At 41.3% G+C, this 23,241-nt stretch overlaps 1 protein-coding gene across 3 annotated transcripts in view; it reads right to left on the minus strand.

Annotated features, from left to right (window-relative positions):
- The window catches only part of csmd2 (CUB and Sushi multiple domains 2), a 288,003-nt gene that overhangs the window by 250,557 nt on the left and 14,205 nt on the right, over positions 1-23,241 (minus strand). For all 3 annotated transcript variants that reach the window (XM_085261294.1, XM_085261295.1, XM_085261293.1), the window contains one exon: positions 13,771-13,987. In XM_085261294.1, coding sequence (XP_085117420.1) covers positions 13,771-13,987 — 217 coding nt within the window. The remainder of the gene's footprint in view (positions 1-13,770; positions 13,988-23,241) is intronic.

Here is a 23,241-nt window from a genome sequence, read left to right on the forward strand (position 1 = left end):
AACAGACTGGGAACCTGTCCACGGTGTACCTCTTGCCCTATGCCATCTAGGATAAGCTTCAGGCTGTATGTAACCATGAATTGGATAAGCAGAATAAGAAGGATGGATGGATTACAGTTTTTTACAGACGCTAGGACACATGTCTCAATACTTAGGTCACGTTTGCAAAACTCCTCACACAGTGAGCACAACAGAAGTCTATGTGGGCTAAACTGAGGATCAGTTATCATTGTTTTGGCACAAAATGCATTCAATGACTACATCTCTCAAATTTCATGAATTATCTTCTCACTCAGACACAACAACTGCCAAAAATCTTTGTACGGACAGGACATTTTGCATGTGCTTACATACTGTTTTCAAAACTGTTAAACTTATGGCCAAAACAATAACACAATGCAAAACTTGAAAAGACAGCAAAATTCAACAACAATATTTTATTGAAACATATTTTAAATCTAAAAATGCAGTTTAACCAGCCACAGCTGATTCTCATTGTAGATGAACATCTACACAGGTGTTACTCCTTCAATTTTTCAACTCCTTCAATTCTGGCATGCCAGAAGATTCTTTCCTAGGTGTATTGCCCTAGATGACATAAGATGTGATGTGGATGAGAACCTGTGGCCAAATGGAGGAGACCGAGTAGATTAGCATTACTATTGTATGTGTATCAGTGGATGGTGTGTATACAAATTCTTGTATTTTGGGATTACTTAGTGCAAAAAAATAAAAATACATAAACAAATATTAACGAATTCTGCATGATGTCTGATTCATTCCAGTAACATATATTGAAATTATAAACAGAGATGTGTCCTTGTTTTACACAAGAAAACACTGTGTAATGCTACATGTTGTTAGTGTTTTTTAGGTCATTGTTTTGTGGGTGACAAAGTGTGTTTGTCGGCTGTCAACCTTTGCTAGTGTTCTGGAAGAATGAGTTTATTTGAGACCTGAATGAAGTGTTTTGGTAGTTGTAGTGCATTTTGAATGTGAAATGAACTGCTTTGCCAAGCTGACGGTCAGTTAGGAGGATTGTGTGAAGAGTTTTGCAAAAGTGACCTAAGTATTGAGAAATGTGTCCTAGTGTCTGTAAAAAACTGTAAGTGAATGGATAGATTGTAGTGTATGTAAACCCAAATTGACATCCTTGCTCCTTGCTATGTAGTCACTAACAGTATTCTTAGAGCAGAAAATGCTGAGTTAACCTTTAACCTTTTGACAACTAAATAAGCATGACAGTAACTGGTCAAATGCAAGAGGGGTCTAATTACAAGGCAGGAAAATCCTTTTGACACAGCATGGTCATTGTGTACGTGAGTGTGTGTGTGTGTGTGTGTGTGTGTGTGTGTGTGTGTGTGTGTGTGTGTGTGTGTGTGTGTGTGTGGATGTGCATGCGTGTGTGTGTGTGTGTGTGTGTGTGTGTGGATGTGCACGCAATATTACTGCTTTATCCATTATCACATTTCACAAGGTGTTTGTATAGCTAATTAGACTGTTATGCTGTGTGTCTCCAAGGGATGAACAGGCAAAAACAAAGAGAAAGGGTGAAATCAAGGAAGAAATACGTGACTACAGCCATATCGAGGAAAAAATAAACAAACAAAAAAACTGCCAAATCAACATGGCTGTAAAAATACACCACAGATTTGCCTAAGCTTCCAAACAAGGGGTGCACAAGGGCAACATCTGTGCTTCATAGTCCTGTAGATTACAGCTAAAGGGAATGTAGTTCCTTTGTTTTAGGGCATGTGGTTCTGTGCTACCATATTGCGTTTGCTGGCTGTTTTTCTGCTGTTTTCTTTCTTCTGTAGTGTAGTCTATAGCATTCATAAAAAGCCATGTTATTTATTATTAGTAGTAGTAGTATTTGGTTTCAGATAATAATAATGGATTGGATTTATATAGCGCTTTTCAAGGCACCCAAAGCGCTTTACAATACCACTATGCATTCACTCTCACACACTGGTGGAGGCAGCTACAGTTGTAGCCACGGCTGCTCTGGGGCAGACTGACAGAAGCGAGGCTGCCATATCACGCCATCGGCCCCTCTGGCCAACACCAGTAGGCAACTAGGGTAAAGTGTCTTGCCCAAGGACACAACGACCAGGACAGAGAGCCCAGGGATCGAACCTGCGACCTTCCGGTTTCAGATGCGATTCCCAACCCCCTGAGCCACGGTCGCCCCAAATGAGTCTGACACATTTTTCTGCAAACACAGCAATCACAGAATGGACAGACTAGAGCATTAGTCCAAATGTCAACTCATGTGGAAATTGGCTGCAAAATGGTATATGGTGCTGCACTGAAAACCTCCTTGCTTTGGTGGCTTCCAGGCTGCCATAGTTGCCAATAGTTTTCATGGAAAATACAGACTTGTCTGTAAACAGTTGCAAATTACTCACCAAGCAGTAGTGAAACTCTGAAAAGTGCAACATAAATCAGAAAAGGAGACGGTTAGCCTTCAAAGTAAGAGTTGCAGGGAGGAAGCACAAGTTTTACTTTGAAGGCGAATGTCCTCGGTTTCTGGATTGCTTCTTTTGAGTTTCATGCAGCAGCTCTGTTCCTTTAAGGCAAAGGCTCTGTCGATGGCGACTCCAGACTGTCAGTCTGCCTCAGATTTTAGTTTCAGCCTCTCATCAGTTGCCCATGAATACAGTGCATGCTGTCATTTAGATAAAAGAATAGGCAGTTCTAAAAGGTTGAGTTGAATCCTGGATCGTTGACTGACACTTTGACTTTTGAGTTTCATGCAGCAGCTCTGTTCATACACAATTCTTTCTTAGCAGTAACAGCAAAAGAACCACAGGGTCTGGAGTCGCCATCGACAGAGCCTTTGCCTTAAAGGAACATGGCCTTGTTAGTGACCTTTGTGTGACGTACATTAGTGGCAGAGTCAAAGTCTTCAGTGACCCCACCGTTCTTTATATTTTGTTAACAAAATGGGAAATAAGTTTATTGGCAAACATACATGGTAGTATAGTTTATAAGACAATAACAGGGGTTCTGTAATTCTAACAAGCTTGATATTGGAATCTGGTTTGGACACGTTTAACAGTGTCTTTAACACTGACTGAACTCTCATAGGCAAGCTTTCTTGTCATTTCTTTACGTAGTCTTCAGGAATAGTTCTCTAGACTTCTGGAAGGACATTCAAAGCTCGTCGTTAGATGTTGCCTTTGTTTTGTTCTGTTCTCTGTCAAAATGATCCCACACTGCCTCAAAAATGCTGAGGTCTGGGCTATTTGGCATCTTGATGCAAATGATGTGTTTTTGTGACAGGTTGCTGGTAACAAGCTGCCTAACGACACAATTTAAAATTGGTTCTCTGCTAAGTGGTCTGTCATGTGTATTCACTTAATAGCTCCTCTAGAGCAAAATATAAAGAAACGAAGGGTGACTCAACACTTTTGCACAGTACTGTATTTTGACGTAAAGTACTGTGCAAAAGTGTTGAGTCACCCTTCATTTCTTTATATTTTTGCTTAGTGTTTAGTGTAGCAGCTATGAAAATGTTGTGCACTCTGTTTACTGCCTTCCCCATCATTCCTCCAAAGCTGTTCTGTACAGATGCCACACTGGTGTAAAGACATGGCAGCATTTTGAATTTTTTAAGAATCTTTTAAATGTTAAATGCAGACAGTGTGCAAGAACTACAATGTCATGATTGTTTAATTTGAGTGATTAAATTGATCGAATTAGAAATAATCTAGTTAGAAGTTAGAGTTGTGCAAGTTTGAATGACTTCCAAAAATATCCAATTGAACATACTGTTCCATCCAAATAAGCACAAACTTTTCGGAGACAGTCTTTATTTCATTTATTTAAAAAAAACAATCACCGTGGAGACATATTCATTATAATTAGTTTTTATTTATTTATGAATATCCTTGTGATCAGTCCAAAATAACTGGAACAAAGTGAAATTATATCAACAGTGGGAAAAAAAAGCTATGACAAGTTAGCTTCCCTGTCTGCCTGTCTCATTTCACAATGTTAAACCCAGACAAGCCGTGCATGCTTTGCACTTATGAGCCTTACTCTGCCTTGGGTATTGTAATTGTAAAATTGTGACTGACGTGATTTGCATACGTTGTCATGCACATCAACAAATTGAATTCCCTGCAGTGAGAAAAGCATAGCATCCACCTCCCACCAACCCTTTGTTACGTGGTGTTTATCTGCTTCGATCATGAAGTTTTTGGCTTTGTCTCAGTTCCCATCATATCTGCAGTTTCTCTTCACGTTAAATTCTCTACAAAGCTGCCAAAATGCCAGCAAACACTTAAATGAAAACAATGCTTATCGCCCGATGCTCGTTGGGTTTTTGAACGCTGGACTAATTGGCAAAGATAATTATGTGGTGACTGATAAAAGCAGTATGCGAACCAACAAAGCAAAAGTGCTTCACACAACCTTTAGCTGTATAGCTGTTATTATATGGAATACAGTGCTGTGCAAAAGCCATGAGCCCCTTCTTGCTTCTTTATTTTTTGTTAGAAAATGGGAAATGGGTGCATATATACAGTATGTAAGGCAAAAAAGAAAAAATCTAATGAGCTTGAAAGTCAATAGTTGGTATCATCTTTATTGTTGAACACAGCCTGAACCCTCTTAGGCGAGCTTTCTTGTAATTTCTTTAAGTAGTCTTTAATTCTCCAGGCTTCTTGAGGCACATCCCAAAGCTCTTCTTTGTTTTACAGATTGCTGTACACACATACATACATACAAATTTGGATTCATCACCCTGTAAGACCTGTTGTCGCTGATTTTAAGCTCAGTCCTTGTGAAATTTGGCATTAATCAGCATTTTCTCTCCATTTTTCTTTCCATAAGAAACGGTTCTTGACAGTCACCCTCCCCCTGAGACCATTTCTGATGAGGCTAGATGGACCATGGTCAGATGCATTTCCAGGTCCTGTGTCAGTACTATTGCTGAAGACCACTTTAAAAAAGTTACAAGAAAGTCTGCCTCCTTGGAAGCAAAATATAAAGAAATGAGGGGTGGCTTGAGACTGTATTGTGAATTTTCAAAGGAAGACTTCACTAACTCAGTATTCTATCCGAACCAGCCAAGTTAAATTTCAGATTTTCTTTTGCTGGAAACATAGACTGCATTTAAAAGATGGACGTAACCACTGTCTCTAAATGAGATGTCAGAAGTATGAAGTGTTTCTCAACCGAGAAACTATGAACGCTGCACTAGTAGTGAAGTGTTAATCACCCCCTTAAATCATGCCCTATCTTGTAGTCCTACTGGGTGCATAATTTTCAAAAAGAACATCATGTTGTGTTAGTATTAATATTATTAATAGTAGCAGGGATAGTCCATTAGCAAGTCCATTAGCAGGTTCATACCCAGGGAGAACAAGCTAGAGTCGACTAAGTACATTACTAAAAACTTGCATAAGAAATCCCCTAGACCAGCGGTCCCCAACCTTTTTTGCACCACGGACTGGTTCAATGTCAGACAATATTTAGGTGTAGCAGATAAATACAACACAATAAAATGATATGACCAGCACAAAAACTCTGGTATTTTGTAAATTGTGTCCTGTGACAGGACAGCTGGCTCGATGGATGGGTGAATTGATGAAATTAGCAGTACATCCCAGCATTAAACTCATAAAGAAAATGGTTAGTGAGATCATTACTTTAGTGACTCATCTCCTGCTGGCCATTTCAAACAATGCTAGCTTAAGTGAGTTTTGGATTTGCTTTAAAGCAGAGGTGGGCAATCTCAGTCCACGAGGGCCGGTGTCCCTGCAGGTTTAGATCTCACCTTGGGTCAACACACCTGAATCTCATGATTAGTTCGTTACCAGGCCTCTGGAGAACTTCAGGACATGTTGAGGAGCTAATTTGGCCATTTAAATCAGCTGTGTTGGTTCGAGGACACATCTAAAACCTGCAGGGACACCGGCCCTTGTGGACTGAGATTGCCCACCCCTGCTTTAAAGGGTTTAACCTGTGCTTTAGGACTACTCAAAGCCAGTCACAAAATTAGTCTGCAAAATGGTAAGGCCCATTCATGTAACTGTTCTTTTTCATTTCACCCCTTTCATTCAGTTAAACTGAAACTAAACTCATTCAGATTTTCTGCTTTTTATGTGATACTATGCACATGAAACACTTTATCAAGTGAGGCTGTACAAGGCAAAAGGTGCAATTACTGTATGTAATTTCCTTTTGGAGAACTCGTTGTGACTAAAATGTAAACAGGGTGCGCTACATGGGCATAATTATAGCACTATTTGTAGAGGTAATATTTACATCCTTGGAGGCTTAGATGTGCTGGTTTTCCAAAATTTCAGAGTATTCCTTTGACTCTATAAAACTGAAATCACCAGCACAAAAGGGCCGAAAATTGCATATTCTTTTTTGGCACGGTGCGCTTCATATTTAATCTTTTATCTCAGCAGGACGGCATTTAATTTCATGCTGTTGTTGCAGTGTACCCTGTTAAGAGTATTGATAGGCCACGGGATGGGGGGGAGGGATGTCAATAGCAATAAACACAATGAGTGATACACGGGATGTGAGATATAAATTCACAGGCATCTAGTTGATTATTTCTCTAATCTGGGGTTACTGGGCCTAATAATTCTGCCTTACAGGTGGGCAGATGCCATAAATCTCAACATCGTTTCACTTTTTCCCGATGCGGTATGATGAAAAACAAACTATCACTCTTCGTCCTGTTTTTAGCAGTCTGTCGTTAAAGCTGGCGTTGATAAGTGGCAGTCTCTCCATTAACAGCCCAGACTCAAGGGAACCATAAATCCAACAATGTGTGTGCATGTGTGTGTCTCTGTGTGTTTGCTTGTGCATGTGCTTGCACATGTCTGGGAGTGTGCGTATGAAAAGAAGAAGAAGAAGAAGAAGCTATCAACGTGTTTACATGGAGTGAATGCCTGTTTGCAAGAGTCGTGTTGAATAAGAAGCTCAATCACGATCAGCACAAACTAATAAAACCATGCAGCCTTGAACCGTATTCCTCACACGTGCAGAAATCAAACCCACAACTTCTTCCTTTAGATGAAGAGATGAAAAAGACACCACGCAACATGTTAACTGCAACCACTGAACATCCAAGGTATGGACATTGAGGCTGTGGACAGCTACAGGTACCTTGGTGTTCATCTGAACAATAGACTGGACTGGACTCATAACTCAGACGCCCTCTACAGGAAAGGGCAGAGCAGGCTGTACCTGCTGCGGAGACTCAGGTCGTTTGGAGTGGAGGGCCCACTCCTGAAGAAATTCTATGACTCTGTTGTGGCTTCTGCTATCTTTTATGGTGTGGTCTGCTGGGGCGGCAGCATCTCTGCTGGGGACAGGAAGAGACTGAACAGGGTGATCCGAAGGGCCAGCTCTGTTCTAGGATGCCCTCTGGACCCATCCCTGATGGACAACATCTCCCACCCCATGCAGCAGACTGTGACAGCACTGAGCAGCTCCTTCAGTGGGAGACTGCGGCACCCACGGTGTGGGACGGAGAGATTTCGCAGGTCTTTCCTCCCCACTGCTGTCAGACTCCACAACAAAGACTTTAACTGATCAAGCACACACATCCATACATATGCAATAATACTAAGTGCAATAATCCTTTCTGTCATCGTTGTATTTTTACTCAGTTGTATATAGTATTTGTATTCTATTTTTATCTTATTGTATATTTATTTTATTTTATTCTACTGTATATAGTATTTTATTTTATTCTATTCTGTACAGTTGTGTACTGTATTTATTCTTATTGTATTCTAATTTTTGCCTCATAACTTTTGCACTGTCCACTTCCTGCTGTGACAAAACAAATTTCCCACGTGTGGGACTAATAAAGGTTATCTTATCTTATCTATCTTATCTTAATATCTCAGGGCTGAGCAGAAGAAAAAGGCAATGCGCATGTTAAGCATGCCTGACCCAGCGCGCTGACGTGCGCGAGTCATTTCGCAGAGTGTGTGTTGTGAGGGATTGATGGTCCGGGCATTCAAGCGGGGAAGAGTTATTGGGAGGAATGAAGCGCCACTATACGTCACCCGCTCTCACCATGACCCGCAGACATTGGCTCTTTACACTCTTGACTAACAATGTACTCGTTCACACATACAATATGAGACGTGGATAGACAAATTATAGAATATCTAAAGCTAGATATAGGTGCTGTAAACTACTAAATGCACATCCATATCTTTTTATGTGAGCAGCTACTATAAGTGAAGAGAAAAGGTTCATAAAGAGCAGAAAAGTCTAAAAAACAATCTGTTTTCCAGCTTGCTATATTCCATGAAAGTCCGTGTGTGTGTGTGTGTGTGTGTGTGTGTGTGTGTGTGTGTGTGTGAATAAACCTTGATTTTGTCGACACTGAATCAGCTTGCTGAGATGGGCTATGATCTAGCTCCCCTTTTGTAAGCACAGACTGAGCGCACACACCCATTTGCACACATACACGTCCACATATTGTGACACCCCAGCCTCACAGCACTGAGTGCTGACAATAGTGTTAATGCCACTCCCAGAACCATGCGTCAGTGCTCCTTATTTAGGTCCTATCGAGGCCGCGGGCTGAAAATCTGTGCCTTCCTCGCCTCCTCCTCACTCTCGCCATCCCTCCTCTGACACCCCTCCTTTTTTCCCCCCAGACTGCCAAGGCTTAAGTCCCTCTGTTCCATCACCGCATCAATGAGACGAAGGCACGTTGGGAGAGGTGCCTTCACACACCCCAGCAGCTTTTCCATGTGCTGAAATGTACTCGGTGCTCCCTGACTCGTAGTAACAATGTGTAATGTGACACGGAAGAGAGAAAAAGATTGCTTTTCACAAGTGAGAAATGTGCACTTTTGTGCATAGAGGCTCAGTCTCACATAAGGTCAGCTGAGTGATGCTTTAACTTTTGGAAGGCCTCTCCGACTGTTATGCTGTAAAAGCACAGACTCTTTAACCCAAGTCACCCGGGGTTAGTGGATTCTAGTGAAAAATTCCCTAATGATAATTTAAATGTCATTTAGCAGCAATAAAATAGAAATATGCTCTTGAACATGGATTTTGTATGCTTTAAACCAGCTATCTTACTACTTTGTACAAAAGGTATAGAAATTTAGGAAAAGGTTAGTCTTAATCTAATTATAATCTAATTAGCATTTATTTGCAGTGATGGTGCGAGCGGGCAGCACAGTGACACGGTGATTAGTGTTGTTGCCTCACACAAGAAGGTTCGAATGAACCATCTGGCCGGGGCCTCGGATAAGCAGAAGTAAAAATGGGTGGATGGATGCATAGTATAAGCATGAAGACTGAAAGCAGATGAAAACAACTGGCCTCTTTGTGCAATAAAATGATCTGACACAGCATGTCTAGTTCTATCATTAGACTAATAGACACCACAGAAGCACAGGAACTCGCTAGCTATGGTTAAATTGTTCTTAAGGGAAGTGCGTGCTAAGTGTCAGTCAGTGATATATTGCACTTGCAGGTGAATGGTTGGCAGAGGCAAGCAGCTTCATATGTCAAGAAGAAAACATGGAAACTGCCGTCAACAGAGTGTGTCAGATGACACAGTCCACAACAAGAGGTTAGTCATTAAAATGCCGGATGGTTTGACATATTTTATGTCTAAAAAGTCATAACCCTCAATTTAATCTTCACATCAAAAGTTGAGGAAGGTGGCTGTAGTAGACCATACACCGTGACTTTTTTAAAAGCACAACTTAAAGCCATGCTTTCCATAAAGAGTGCTAAAGAGAAAAAAGAAAGAAATAGTGGAAAGGTGAGATGTTTTTTGGGCGATAGTATCAGTTAAGGAGCACAGCATGGACTGAACTGGCCTGGTGGAGGCCTAGATCCAAAGCAGGATCAGTACGTTGTCACTTAACAAGGGGATTGTTGTCACAGACAGGATATAGAGCTGAAATAGGCTAAGCCTACAGAGATCTGTGCACTGGCTGTCTGTGGCAACCGACACTTTTAACCCCTAATGCTGTCCAGTCATATAGCATGTGATACAACCTTGAACTTTGAATTCTTTTCTTTTTTGTTCTTACTTTGAAAAGAACTACTCTTACTATTCATGCTAAGCTACTTTAATCGCTCCAGCTCTGAATTCAATGTATATGAAAACGATTGAAAATGGCTTAAATGGGTTAAAATAGGCAATATAAATATAGTTCTCTATAAAATTGTATACATCTCTCTTTCATGGTTTCATTCATTCTTTTTCATTTTTAAAGAGAATGTTGAACGATTTTTACAACAACTTCCACCACACCATCGAGCACCCACGATGAACTTGACCAATTAATCACCTTGCCTTTGGAATGCAATGCTCTGTTTAATTAACAGTAGTCAAATACCAGCAGCAGCTTGTGCTTGCGTTGTGGGATTTAAATCAGTGAGTCTAAGTTCTGCGCACTTCTTTTTCAAACACCTGAAATTTCCTTCAAGTTTTCTGTCTGCTTCCCAGGTATCAGTTGGGATCGGCAGTTTAATGAAGTGCTGCAGCAACAGACTGACTCACATATGCATTTCTTAAGGAGTGGCAGTGACTCATAAAGCAACTACTGCAGGAGAATACACGCTCGCAAACACCCACCCACCCACACCCACACACACCAGAGTGCATATATACTTTGAAATACACACACACACGCGCGTATACATAGCTAATTTGTAACCCAGCATTCCCCTGATAACACCGTTTTTCTTGGCTTTGCTGTGACAGCAGCGAATAAATTAATGGATAAATAAACAAATCCAACACAGAGTGACTGCTTTGAATAGGAAATGAAAGGTGATCATTTGAATATGAAATTAGGGAAAACGTTTTTTTAATTTTATTTTTTTTATGACGACTTGAGATCAAAGAAAATATTTAAAGCTTGAAGGGCCACACAGTGATGCACAGGAAGCACTGATCAAACTTAGCAAAAGAAAAAAAGGCATGCAAGACACAAAATGGAGAGCAGCAAGAAGAGATATGATTTTTGAAAATAGGTGTGGATGGAACAGAGGGCGAAGAGCAAGGAGGATGGGAGAAAAATTACCTCTGACACAAGTGGGAGATGAGAGAAGAGAGAAGGTTGAAATTATCACGTGTGCGTCTGCGTGCACACGAAAATGCGTGCAGGCGTGGGGGTGTCAGTGCAAATATACAAGCGTATTCTGACAGACGCCTGTTGACTGGTAAAAGCTGCTTGCTAGCTTAATCCCGAGCTCACTCAAAGATACAGTCTGAAGTCAGACGTTATTACAAGATGCCTCTTTTGAAAGGAGAGGAACTCTCATCAAAGTCAACACAAACAAAATCCCCAGCAAGAACTTCACTGCTTCTCCATCTCGCTCACTGTTTCATCGACCCCCTCCCCCAACTTTCTTTTTTTGTGATCGTCTTTTTAAATTCATTTTCTTTTCCTTCACTTATTTTCAAAGGACTTTAACAGAGAGACAAACGCTTCCTCCCCTCCTTCCCCACCCCCACCCCTCTGTCCCGCCGGAGCATCAATATACAACAAGGCCCAGAAGTCCAAACAGCAGAAAGGCTGGGTGAGAACAGGGCAACACCAATCCATAATGGATTTTCTTCTCTCTTTCATTTGCTTTCTGTGGGGAGATGCTGTAGAGGCACCACTGGCACAAAATGAGAGATGCAGAGGAGGGGAGGGGAAGGGGAAGAGAGGGGGTGAGAGCTAGAGAGAGAGAGACATATTGACAGGGAAAAACAGAGAAGGCCCGACGGAGACTCGAAACAGTGTCGGTGACAAGAGCGCTTAACATTTTTCTCATTTGTCTGCAGAGGGCTTTCATATGCTTTAAAATGCGAGGCCAAGCTCGTAGCAGAAGGTGACAGGAACTAAAAGCATTTTTCGGTGTGGCTTTAATTGATCAAACGGTGAAATTGTCTCTAATTAGGTGAGTGTGTTAGCAAGAGGGCTGCCAAGAGGTTAGCTAGATAGCCTGCAAACAGCGATATCCCAAAATAAACTTAATTGAATCAATGAATTGAAGCTCTCCGGCTCTATCTTTTATAATTGCAGCTGATATAAATAGAATGTTTACTTCTAAAATCTCAAAACCAAACACGGACTGTATGAGTTTCACGGGAAAGCACGAGGCAGGATTCTCTAAGGGTATTAAATTGGCTGAACTGGAGGAAGTTGTTTCAGAAATTGTTTGTTTGAGTCTCCACACCCAAGTGAGAAGTTATTTCTTTTCGTGGGAAGCTCTCAAGCATAAAATGTGCCCAGAATCCCAAGGAATAACCCCGGATGCCGTCGCAGGGTCCACAGAGTCCGTATGGTATTAGTCACCAAAGAGTCTGCTCCGACTGCTTCTGAATGCTTCACTGATTTTATTCTTGATAATTTCTCCTCTTTTCTAGTTAACTGTCCGTTGCCGTCATCAATACCGTTGAGGGCAAACGACTCAAAAAGTACAATTTAATTGATTAAAATCAGGGTTTTCTTTTCAGATTTCCAAGATCTTTGTAGTGGCTGCATTAACACGGATTTGGGAACGTGGCGCCGTCTTTGACGCAAAATCTGAGCATTCAAAGGGGTGAGTGGTTGGGCAAAAAGTACCAAAGCTTGTCAGTGGAGCACTAATGTACCTGTAACGAGGGGTACTTATTTGTACTTCAGTGAGTTTTGAACCTCTGGTGACACTTTGGTACTTTAATGTAGCAGTGTTCAAAACGGCTGCAGGGTCCCCGTCATTCACGCACTTAAAAATGGACTGGGACAGAATACTTTTCTAATCTTATTGATCAGGTTTATCAAGCTCATATCTGCACCTGCAGGCACAGGGAAAACACAGGCAGGTTCAAATCCAGAACCTCCTTACTTCTGTGCCACTATGGTGCTGATGTATAGAACAGATACTTATCAGACTGTATTAAATGCTTTTCATTTACCTTAAATGAAACAATTAAACCTTAAAATATGAAAGCAACGCTGATATTTCAATTTTGCATTAATCCAAATACAGACACTTATACAGTCACTTTTTTAGATACCTATAGACCTAAAGACATGGTCAAGAAAACCTGGTGAAGTTCAAAGTGTTCATCAAAATGAGAAAAAAATTATGATTTAAGTGGCTTTAAACACGGCATACTGGAAAGCTTGCTGGTGCCACATGGGCTGGTCTAAGCATTTCAGAAACTGCTGCTGATCTACTGGAAGTTTCTATCCCAAGCATATTTACAGAGAGTGGTTCAGAAACAGGAAATATGAATGGCAGGTCTCTGAATGAAAATGCCTTGTTGATGTCAGAGGTCATAGTATGATCAAGTTAATAGTAACTCAATAACATCTCGTTTCAACCAAGATATGTAGAAGTGCATCACTCAGCGCTAAGCACACTGAACCTCGATGTAGCCACACAGATTTCCCAGCAGTGTAAAATGAGTGGTCAGGCATATCTATTCATAATTACAGTAAACATGATGTTAAGTGCAGGTTTCTTGGCAAGCCACATCCATAATATAAATTAACATGGAATTTGTTTAGTGCTTTGGTAAAAGAAGCCAGCACAATGGATTGAGTCTTTAATGAAGACTCATTATTTTTAGATTTTTCATCCTCACTCAAAAAACACAGTCACCAAACCTCTGTTGCATCTATATGTGCAGTTTTTATGTCTTTGAAACTGAAACCATGGCTCATCCCTTATTATTTTACAGAAGTGCTACAGAAGTGTTACTAATATGGTAGCCAAATAGCGTGTGTGCTTCTAGTGAGGCTTTTTCAGAACATACACAAAATAAACTACCTTGTTCGCAGGTTTCCAGGGCTGGGCGGCCCATCATATACAGACAAGATGTCAAAGTCCTCCTCTAGGGCAAAGCCTTGAAACACCAGCTGTATCCGGTTGTGCTCTGCCGCCACAATGACCCATGTACAGTTGGCATAGTTAGGATAGCCGTAAGGGTATCCAGGGCTTTCTATTGTCCCATTGGGATTCTGTAATGTGTAACTGCAGTTCTGAGCTGTGAAGAAAGAGAAAGAGAAAAAGAAATAGTCAGTTATTAAAAGGCAGAAAGACACGTTAGCAGAGTACAGAACAGCTAGCAGAGTGCTTAAACGTTAAGGATTCTCCAAATAAAAAGACAAAAACCTCACTCATCTACACTCAAGAAAGGAAATTATACAAATGCACACCCACAGTCAAACATTTTGCACCAAATGCAGCAACATCCATTATCACCTACAGCATAAGCCATTAATATTGCAGTGCTAAGTGGCTCGCCCCCCCCTTCTCTCAGCTTTCCCCACCTCTACCCACCTCCATCATCACATGCTTGTTCATCACACACAGCACTGGTCCTACCACCACATTAATAATAGGTTCCCACGTTAATACATGACATAGCTCGAGAAGAAGAGTCGAGGTGACGAGAGGGGAGAGGAGGAGACGTACTTGATTGCTACATTAATTGAACTCATCTTGCATTTTTTTTCCAGCAGCCACTTAAACTGCCTTCAATCTGAGATTTTAATTGTATCCGTGCAAGGCTCGGGGTGGATGTAAGAAGCGTTGTCTATGTGTCTGTGAGCGTTTTCAATCTCCAAGCTAGATGACTTGTCTTCGACTGATCTGCGCACAGCCGAGACTTTTAATTAATGTTAGGATTTGCCTGTAATTAATCGCTAATGAGGAATGATGTGTCATTGCTATATTATGCACAACTCTGCATTTTGTCTGTGCTTTCAGAGTTAATTTACAAATTACTGTGTTTATACACATAACGTTCAATAGTTAAAGAGGCACATTATTCCCAAATCAAATTTCCATATTTCCCCCTGGTCTATGCCACTTTTCCTCTATCTAGATGATTTTGGTGTCACCTGCCGGGCTCGGTAGATATCCACTGTAGAGATGCCAGCCTTCTCTTGAATATGATGGAATGAATGGCCACAGCTAATGACTGCTTGCGTTGTGGAGCAAAAGCAGACCATACAAAAAAAATCTAGGTGAAAAATAACACTACAGCCTGGTGGAAAATGTAGGAGTTTGGTTTTGGGCTAAGGTGCCTCTTAAAACGATATTAATTTGATTTCATACATTGAAAAAAAAAAAAAAAAAAAAACCAGAATGGAGATGATTGTAATTTTCTGCCACTACAATACCTGCTTTTTTTCTTCTTCTTTTGTTTTTTTTAACTCAAAACTTGCAATGCATAATTGAAAAAGATATAAAAAAAAGCTGTGACTAGCACTTTTCCCTCACAGCAAGAAGGTCCTGAGTTCAATTCCACCATCAGGATGGGATCTTTCTGTGTGGAGTTTGTGTGGGTTCTCTCCGGGTACTCCAGCTTCCTCCCACAGTCCAAAGACATGCAGTGAGTGGGGTTAGGTTAACTGATGTTTCTTAATTGTCCATAGGTGTGAATGTGAGTGCGAATGGTTGGCTCCCTGAACTGGATAAGGAGAAGAGATGGACATGGCGATGATTTTCTTTATGTCAAAAAACCATAACCCCCCCCCCCCCAAAGAACACTAAATCTGAACAGACAGATTTAAATCCCTCATACATCAGGGATCTCGTACCCTATAAACATATTTGTGGTCACACAGAAGTGAGCTAAATAAATATATCCTTGCACATGCTGTTAATACAAATGAAGTATATTTCCCTTTTGTTCACTTCAGCCAAAAAACCTGCATCATAATGTAGCCTGATTAAAATGTAATTAGGAGAGTATAATTGCAGGACATCTGTTATCTGGATAACCCACATTATTCAACAACCAGAATGCAAGACTTGCAGTAGATACGATATTTGTTTTGTTCATTTGTATGCACAGACAAACAGGGCAAATGTCTGTGATGAATCAATGCATGCTACCTGAGGGCATAAAAAAGTGACAGTTTAAATAAGGATTATTGAGTAAACACATCGCAGCTTTGAGACAGGTAAAAGTAGAGGCTGCTTTGATGGGTTGCGGGGGTGGGGTGGAGGTGGACATTGAATGGTTGTGAAGCATATAGACTCTGTTCTACTTTGTGCACATTCTCTGATGGGTAGGGAAAACTCAAAGCCCAAAATCTGTCCATATTTTCACTCTGAAATATGCATCATGTCTGAGAAAACAGTAGGGATTTACAGGTAATAAGGCACCAAGCATGAAGGCAACTAAAGAGACTAAAAGGGGAGGGGCTTAACAAAAATACATTTTACTTTCACTCAAAGTTGAAAGAACAAAACAAAGAAACCTGAAAAAGTGGGTTTGTTATTGGTTACCCGGACAAGCAAATGCTGCATTTGATCTCATGGTAGCAATCAAAGTGAATGTCAAAGATTTCAGGGGCTACACACCACGTCAAGGTGTTTATGTATCCTGAATCGCTACTGGAAAAACATCCACCCACCCAAAAGCACATGCACACACACAGATACAAACATATTTTTCTTTCCCAGGTAGAGGAAATGCATTTTTGGGGGGAGAAGGATAAAAGCAGATAGTTTCAGAAAGTTAAGATATAGGCTGTCTGGATGGCATTGGCAGCAGCTCGAGGTTCATCCAGTCACAGTGTATCTGTCATGCCACTGTTGACTCCCAAGGGCCTGTCTGGTCCAAAAACAGGCAGAAGCCTCTCCACCGTCACTTTTCAGTGCTTCATGTGCGCTTGACCTCTTCCAAAAGATGCTAATGTGAGTGCACTCGTACGCAGACAAGAATTAACGTATGTGGAACAGAATTAAACTACACGTTTAATAGTGCATCCAGAGTTTAGCTATTTGCTTGCTTTAGAAATCTGTAAGTGAATTCATGGCATGTGTAAAATCATGTACTTTTTTCCCTTTTCTTTAAGAAGAATCAAGAGAGAAGAACAAAAAATGATCAAACTGAGAGCTATCCTCATCTGATTTTTTATTAAAGCCTTTAAATAGGCTCAGCAAGTGAGCATCCAGCCTCCCAATTACCATCAGGTCAATACTAATATCCAGGTAAAACCCCCACATCTAACTCTCCCACCTGACTTTCTTACCCACAACCCAGTCAATAATCTCCTCATCATCTCCCTCATTACAGCACCTCAGTTAGACAATGCCAATCAGGAGCTCACACTGTAGAGCAGACAGATTGCAGAGCTTGATGGGGATCAAAAGGGTCTGCCAACCTATTGTACTGAGTAAAGACAAGTAGAGTGGACTGTATTATAAAACAATACCAGGAAGGTTAGGGCGATTGAATTGTTATTAATCACTTTCAGCATCAAATTGAAGAAATAATTGATTTCGTGACTCTTGAGGTGCTACCAGCTGAAGTGAAAACATTACAAAGAGAGTGTGTTCTGCAGCTAAATAAAAGGTTTTCACACACAGTGCACATGCCATTACAGCATGAAGCACGCTGTATGACAGGTGATCAACCAGGCAGGAACTCAAGCTCTGTGTTTTATGGACACAATTAAGCGAAGCAAAAAAATGAAAAGAAAAAGTAATAATGATGGAGGATATGTCTGCTGCCAGAGCTCTGCTAAATGCTGTTTTGAATTGTAAGCAGCATTGCCAAGTTACCAACTCCTAAATTGATAATGATGCATACAATCTTGGACAAAAGACCAAACTGGAGTTTTACGAGAAGCTGTTTTATTCTGGCTGTAGCCAAAAACAGTTATATTCCTGATGAAAAACGGTTAGGCTCAGACTCAGAATTCAATTGTAGAAAAAACAGGCGCTTGAAAATGCACTTCTGTGGCCATTAAGGACCAATTTGCAACATTATTGAGTTTGATTTTCATATCGGGGGGGTGATAACAGGGACACTTGCAGATGTTTCTGCTGCACCCTGCGGCCATGCTCATTCTAAATTATGCGCAACTGCAGAAAAAAAGGTTACCATAAGATTCAAGTGAGGTTAACCAAGGTTCTGTAAGTCTGCTGTCCCTGTTCTTTGAAAACCCGGAGCCTTTGATTAAGTGGATCCTGCACTTGGGGCTTGGATGAATTATTTAAGGCTCGCCCAGGATGCATTATGAAATTAGCATCTGGGAGCTGGTGACCTACTCTGAAGGCCTTCGGTGTAAATCTGCAGGGAAGAGCCCAACCTGCAGTTGACTCTACTGACACACCATAAAGACACCATAAAGATACTGCTGGCGGTGCTTTTTTAGCCACCGGTAAAGTAAGAAGGTCATGTTTTCTCAGATTGTGTAAATTCTGGTGAACCAGTGAATGCCGAAGAGCAGCAGAGATGCTAGTTCAGCAATTAGGAAATGGCCATCGTTTTTAAGTGCTTAGCATATTTCATCTTCCATCATGCCATTGGGAACTGTTTGCAGAAGGCTTGTAGTGGAATGTTAACTGTGTGGATGTTCAACAGATATGTTGTCCACTGCTTAGCCCGCTGTGCCACTGGCAGCATCCACTTGGCACTTAGCATCTCCGGTGCGCAGGCTGCCAAATGAGTGTACAGGGAGAGGTGTGACCTTGCTGGGGCAGCACTCCAGGTTCTACCTGTGCCTGTGTTTGTGTGCAGGTGCTGTTGTTTGCTTTGCTGGTGCAGTTGTTCAGTAGCAGACACACAGAACTGTGGTGGCGCGCTGTGACACTTTGATGAATCGATGGTCACCGCGCTGCACTCGGGCAGGACAGCAACCCCTCCGAGAGGAAGGAGACAAGAAGAGACCAAAAAGGAAAGAGAGAAAGAAGCGGGGCTAAGGGCGAACGGGTGGTGGGGCAGACAGACACAAAGCAGACTGAATCTATGGACATATGAGAAAATAGATTTGGAAGACGTGATGCGAGGAATAATAGAAGCAAAGGTGAAATGAGGTCCAAACTGCAGGGAAATAAAAAATAGCAGAATGAACGTTTGCCAGAAAGAACAAGTGAGGACGACGAGAGAAGGGACACCAGCCAATGGGGGCAGCAGGGGGGGTTGAATGAGTGGGACAGAGGAAGAACACTATATAAGGTGGGATATTTTTTACCTGTTTTGCTGAGGTCACAGACAGCCAGTGTGACATTCACAGCAAGATAGTGCTTAATCTGCACTTCTGGCAAAATCTAGAGGTCCATTTCGAGGGAGGCTTCAGTGGAATTTGTGCGTGTGCTCGTGTGTGTATGCGTTCGTTTGTGCAAGTAAAGAGAGACAGGCGTATACACGTGCCTGTGTGTGGAGGTATCATTTGTCTACACATGTATGAGTGTAATCCCTATACCCTGGGTGAGTATAGTGTCTGATGTCTGCATGTAACTCCTCTGCTGAGATACAATTACACTCTCCACAGTGACTATGAATGGGAGGATATTTCATCAAAGTGAACACAATCCCGACATCACAGTCTCATAATGCCATAAAGACGCAAATAATACCGGCAATACAGCAGTGCAAATCTTCTTTCTGGACCCCATCAGTTTTTTTGTTTCCTTATTCCCCTTGCTCTCTCTCTCTCTCTATCGCTCCCTTGTCTCCCCATCTACCCATCTATGATTCAAGACTGCCTTTGGACAAAAGACAAAGATGCAGAGAGCATCCTGTTCTTCCAGACAATAATAGAAGTGTTTTATGTCTTATGTTGCGCAAGATGAATGCAGTTTCAGAGAATGAGTCTTGTTCCAAGTTTAAAGGGACACTTTAACAACCCACAATCAAACTATATATAATCAAACTATATCTATCTATCTATCTATCTATCTATCTATCTATCTATCTATCTATCTATCTATCTATCTATCTATCTATCTATCTAGATAGATAGATAGATAGATAGATATGTGTGTTTTGCCTCCAGTGCTTTCGATCCCTATGTCTAGAAGAAGCTGCGGTGGGATGCCATTAACGTTCCTTTAATGTTTACATCCTGTCACGCAGGATTTTTGGATTTCCTTTTCCATATTTTCCATCACATACTCTGGGTCCCAAATCTTAATCTGTGAACTCAGGCATTTTCAGTCCCATTTTCAGTTGCCTGAACCACAGCAACTTGTAGCATAATAACCATTTATATGGTATAGCACCACTAGGGGGTGTCATTCTATTATTGTGGTAGTTTGAGAGTCTCCTAGTGTGAGTGCAGTGGCAGCCATTACAGCCGAGCATGCTGCTCACCATGCATCTGTTTAGAGAGACCATACCATTGTAACGGGCTAGCGCAGGCAACTACCTAACCCTAATGAACGAATAGGGTAGAGCCGTGGAGACCTGGCTTGTATGGTCTGTTATCGCCAAATAAAGGTCTGTTGTTCTGTCTAACTGGCTGGCCTCCAAATTGTCCAGCTAACCTCCACACCACATGCCTGCTGGACCTGCTAGCCGCTCCTTCCTCACCAGACAGCAGTTACAAACTCACCCATGTAGAAGCAGACCACATAAAGTTACATAGTATAAAAGTTGTGAACACTCTGCTGATTCAATAATTGCAGTGCTCCAGACCTTGACTGGCATTAGCTTCAGCACAAAAACTGTGTGCTGAGTTTCCATGGTGGAACAGCTCCTGTTGGTGTTATTTGGTGGTACATTTATCCATATGAGTTCAGCCTTTTCATTATTCCCAAGACAAACTAAAAGCATACTATATATGGTAAGTATGAGGCAGTCTATAGAAAAAAAAGCATCAAGCTGGAATAAAAATTTCAAACTAAAGAAATGCTTCCTTTTGAGTGTGTTTATTGTTTGTATTACTATAGCCTATCCACATCTAACTTAGCCCATGAGTACACTTCAAAAAAACAATTGTTTAGTGTGTGTGTATGTGTGTGTACCGATAACTGCTCCCTGGTGGACAGATAAACCCTTCCGCCCCATGGATCCTCTCAGCACCACCATTTGTCTCTTGACGTGTCAGCACGTAAGCACGTCTTGACCGCATCACATCTGAATTAACCTTGCGATGGCCGCCATTAAAATGAAAATGTGCGAGCTAAGTGATCCGGCTCACCCCCATACATTTGGCTAATGTCTATGCCTTCTGCCGTTAACAGGCAAGCCAAATGCAGTGGAAGGTGCTAGTGATAGGCTTTGGTCCCTCTCAGCCCTCCCTTGCACAAGTTGTTTCCACTGGGCTGAATGGTAATTATTATTTTTTCCTTAAAAGAAAAACAAAACAAAACAAAACAAGTTTCCATTTCCATAATGGTGCACATTCAAAGGCTGGAATGGCTTCCTGCTGCATGAATGTGTCAGGTCAAAATACAGCAGTGATTTCTCTGAGTGGATACTCAAAGAAACTGATATGTGAATACATTTGTTAGCACACACTCTCAACTGTAAATCAGGGAACACATGCTAAGAATACCAGTGCTAATGATGCAGTGTTGTTCTAGTTGCAACATCCTCACTGCAAGCTTTATGAAAGGATCTGTTGATGCCTATGGCACACAAAGTTAATACTGACACGCGCAAGAAACCCCACAAAAACTCACTGTCAAGGCAACGTAGCTGCAGGCTGAAACGTGTGGGGTAAGAAAACAAACAGCGCCCACATGCAAAGATTAAGCTAAAGATTAAAGAGCTGAAAAAAGCGGCTGGATACTAAGAAGACACTGAAGAGGGATGCGTGCAGAAATGCACATTTGCATGAATGCATGCAAACATTCCTGCCTGTTATCAGGGCTGGCAAAAGAAGCACAATGAAGCATGTGTTCTCTCAGACAGAGGAAGAGAAGGGGGAGAGCCAGGCAGTTCCTTCCAGCTGGGTCATATTTAACCAGCAGTATTACCATTCCAGCCAAAAGGACCTGCACAACAGCCACCTACCTACCCCCTGAAAAAAAAAACCTATCTCTCACTAGGATTTTAGCACCTTTTCCATAGAGATCAGTGTTTTAGGTAGACTTCATCATTTTTTTTCACTTTCTTATCAGTACATTCCAACAGCCCTACGGAAAGTTGGTGCTACTGTGAGCAACAGAGCTCCGCAGCAACCTACGCACCAAGTTAATCAATAGAAAATAGTCCATTCAGAGTCGAAGACATGCTGGTACAGTTGATATTCTACGCTTTCAGAAAGACCTCTGTCTTTCCTAGTGTATCATGGGTGCAAATGGGCCTCCCTTACAAAACACGATGAATTGCGTATGTGTCCTTAAGCTCTGTGCGTACACTTGCATTTTTAGCAATGAGTGGAGGATGAATAAAAAAGAAAAGAAAACAAGTGCAGTTCAGTGTCATTCACTGCTCCTGACACAGAAGCTGTATGCTGTTCCCATGACAACAGTGTAACAGGAAAGCACACATAAAGACAAATCCCTGTCTTCAAGCATTTTTTCATACTTGAGCGCGCTCTACCCCGCACAGGTGTGCGCGTCTCTGTTCAAACATATGTACACACACGTGTGCGCTGCTCGAATCATTTCAATTTTATTTCCCAGTCTTCTTGGGGGGGGGAGAAAAGCACAATTACGTGTGAGTCTAATGTGTGAAACAGCGAAAGTCAATTATCAACTCATTGTCATTCTCCTCACATCTTTGAGCTCAGCTCTTTGAGTTACATTAGACCCCACACTCAGAAAAATTATGGTTCTTAAATGGTTCTTCAGATGTCTTCATGGTTCTTTAAAGAACCATCATACGTCAAAGAACCTTTTTATTTTGTTGATGGTTCTTCAGCTATTACAAATGGTTCTTTAAAGAACAAAAGGTTCTTCATCCTTAGCAATCTAAGTTTGATGGTGTAAATGGCATAAATATTTATTCACTATAATGAGGCTGTGAATTATACTGTGTGTTTTCTTTGTGTGCATGTGTGTGCGAAGGGAGAGGGCGGGATACCTGGCAATTACCCTTTAAGAGAAGATGGTAGCAAACTGAATATTCAAATAAAAGTTAGAAATATTTGCTTAAAAATATACTGGTGGCAGGGGTGGGGGCCAAAGCCTAAAGACCCCAACCCCCCCCCCCCCCCCCCCCCACACACACACACACACACACCCCTAACCCCACAAACACATTATGAATATGGTGAGTTAACAAACAGTAGACACAATACACACATTCAAATACTGTACTTTAGTTTTAAATAGCATTACTATTTTCTACTCCAAGGCATTACTTTTGAGATTATTATATATTTTTGAAAATATAGCATAATGATAATACTAGTTATTGTAAACTTTACAAACCACCCAGCAGTATGTAAAGTCAAATTATAAAATACAAGATAATAACAATTGCAGAACAGAATGTCAGTGTAATGGACACACTTCGTTTTGACAAAGCACAGCTTAGGTAAATGATCTGAGTAGTTGTTCATCACTGAGCAATTTGTTAATATGTGTTTCGAGCCAAATAAA

This window comes from Mchenga conophoros, linkage group LG22 (genome assembly GCF_057382185.1).
Source record: "Mchenga conophoros isolate Kocher_MC1m ecotype Shallow Benthic linkage group LG22, M_conophoros_male_GT1.1, whole genome shotgun sequence".
Taxonomy (NCBI): domain Eukaryota; kingdom Metazoa; phylum Chordata; class Actinopteri; order Cichliformes; family Cichlidae; genus Mchenga; species Mchenga conophoros.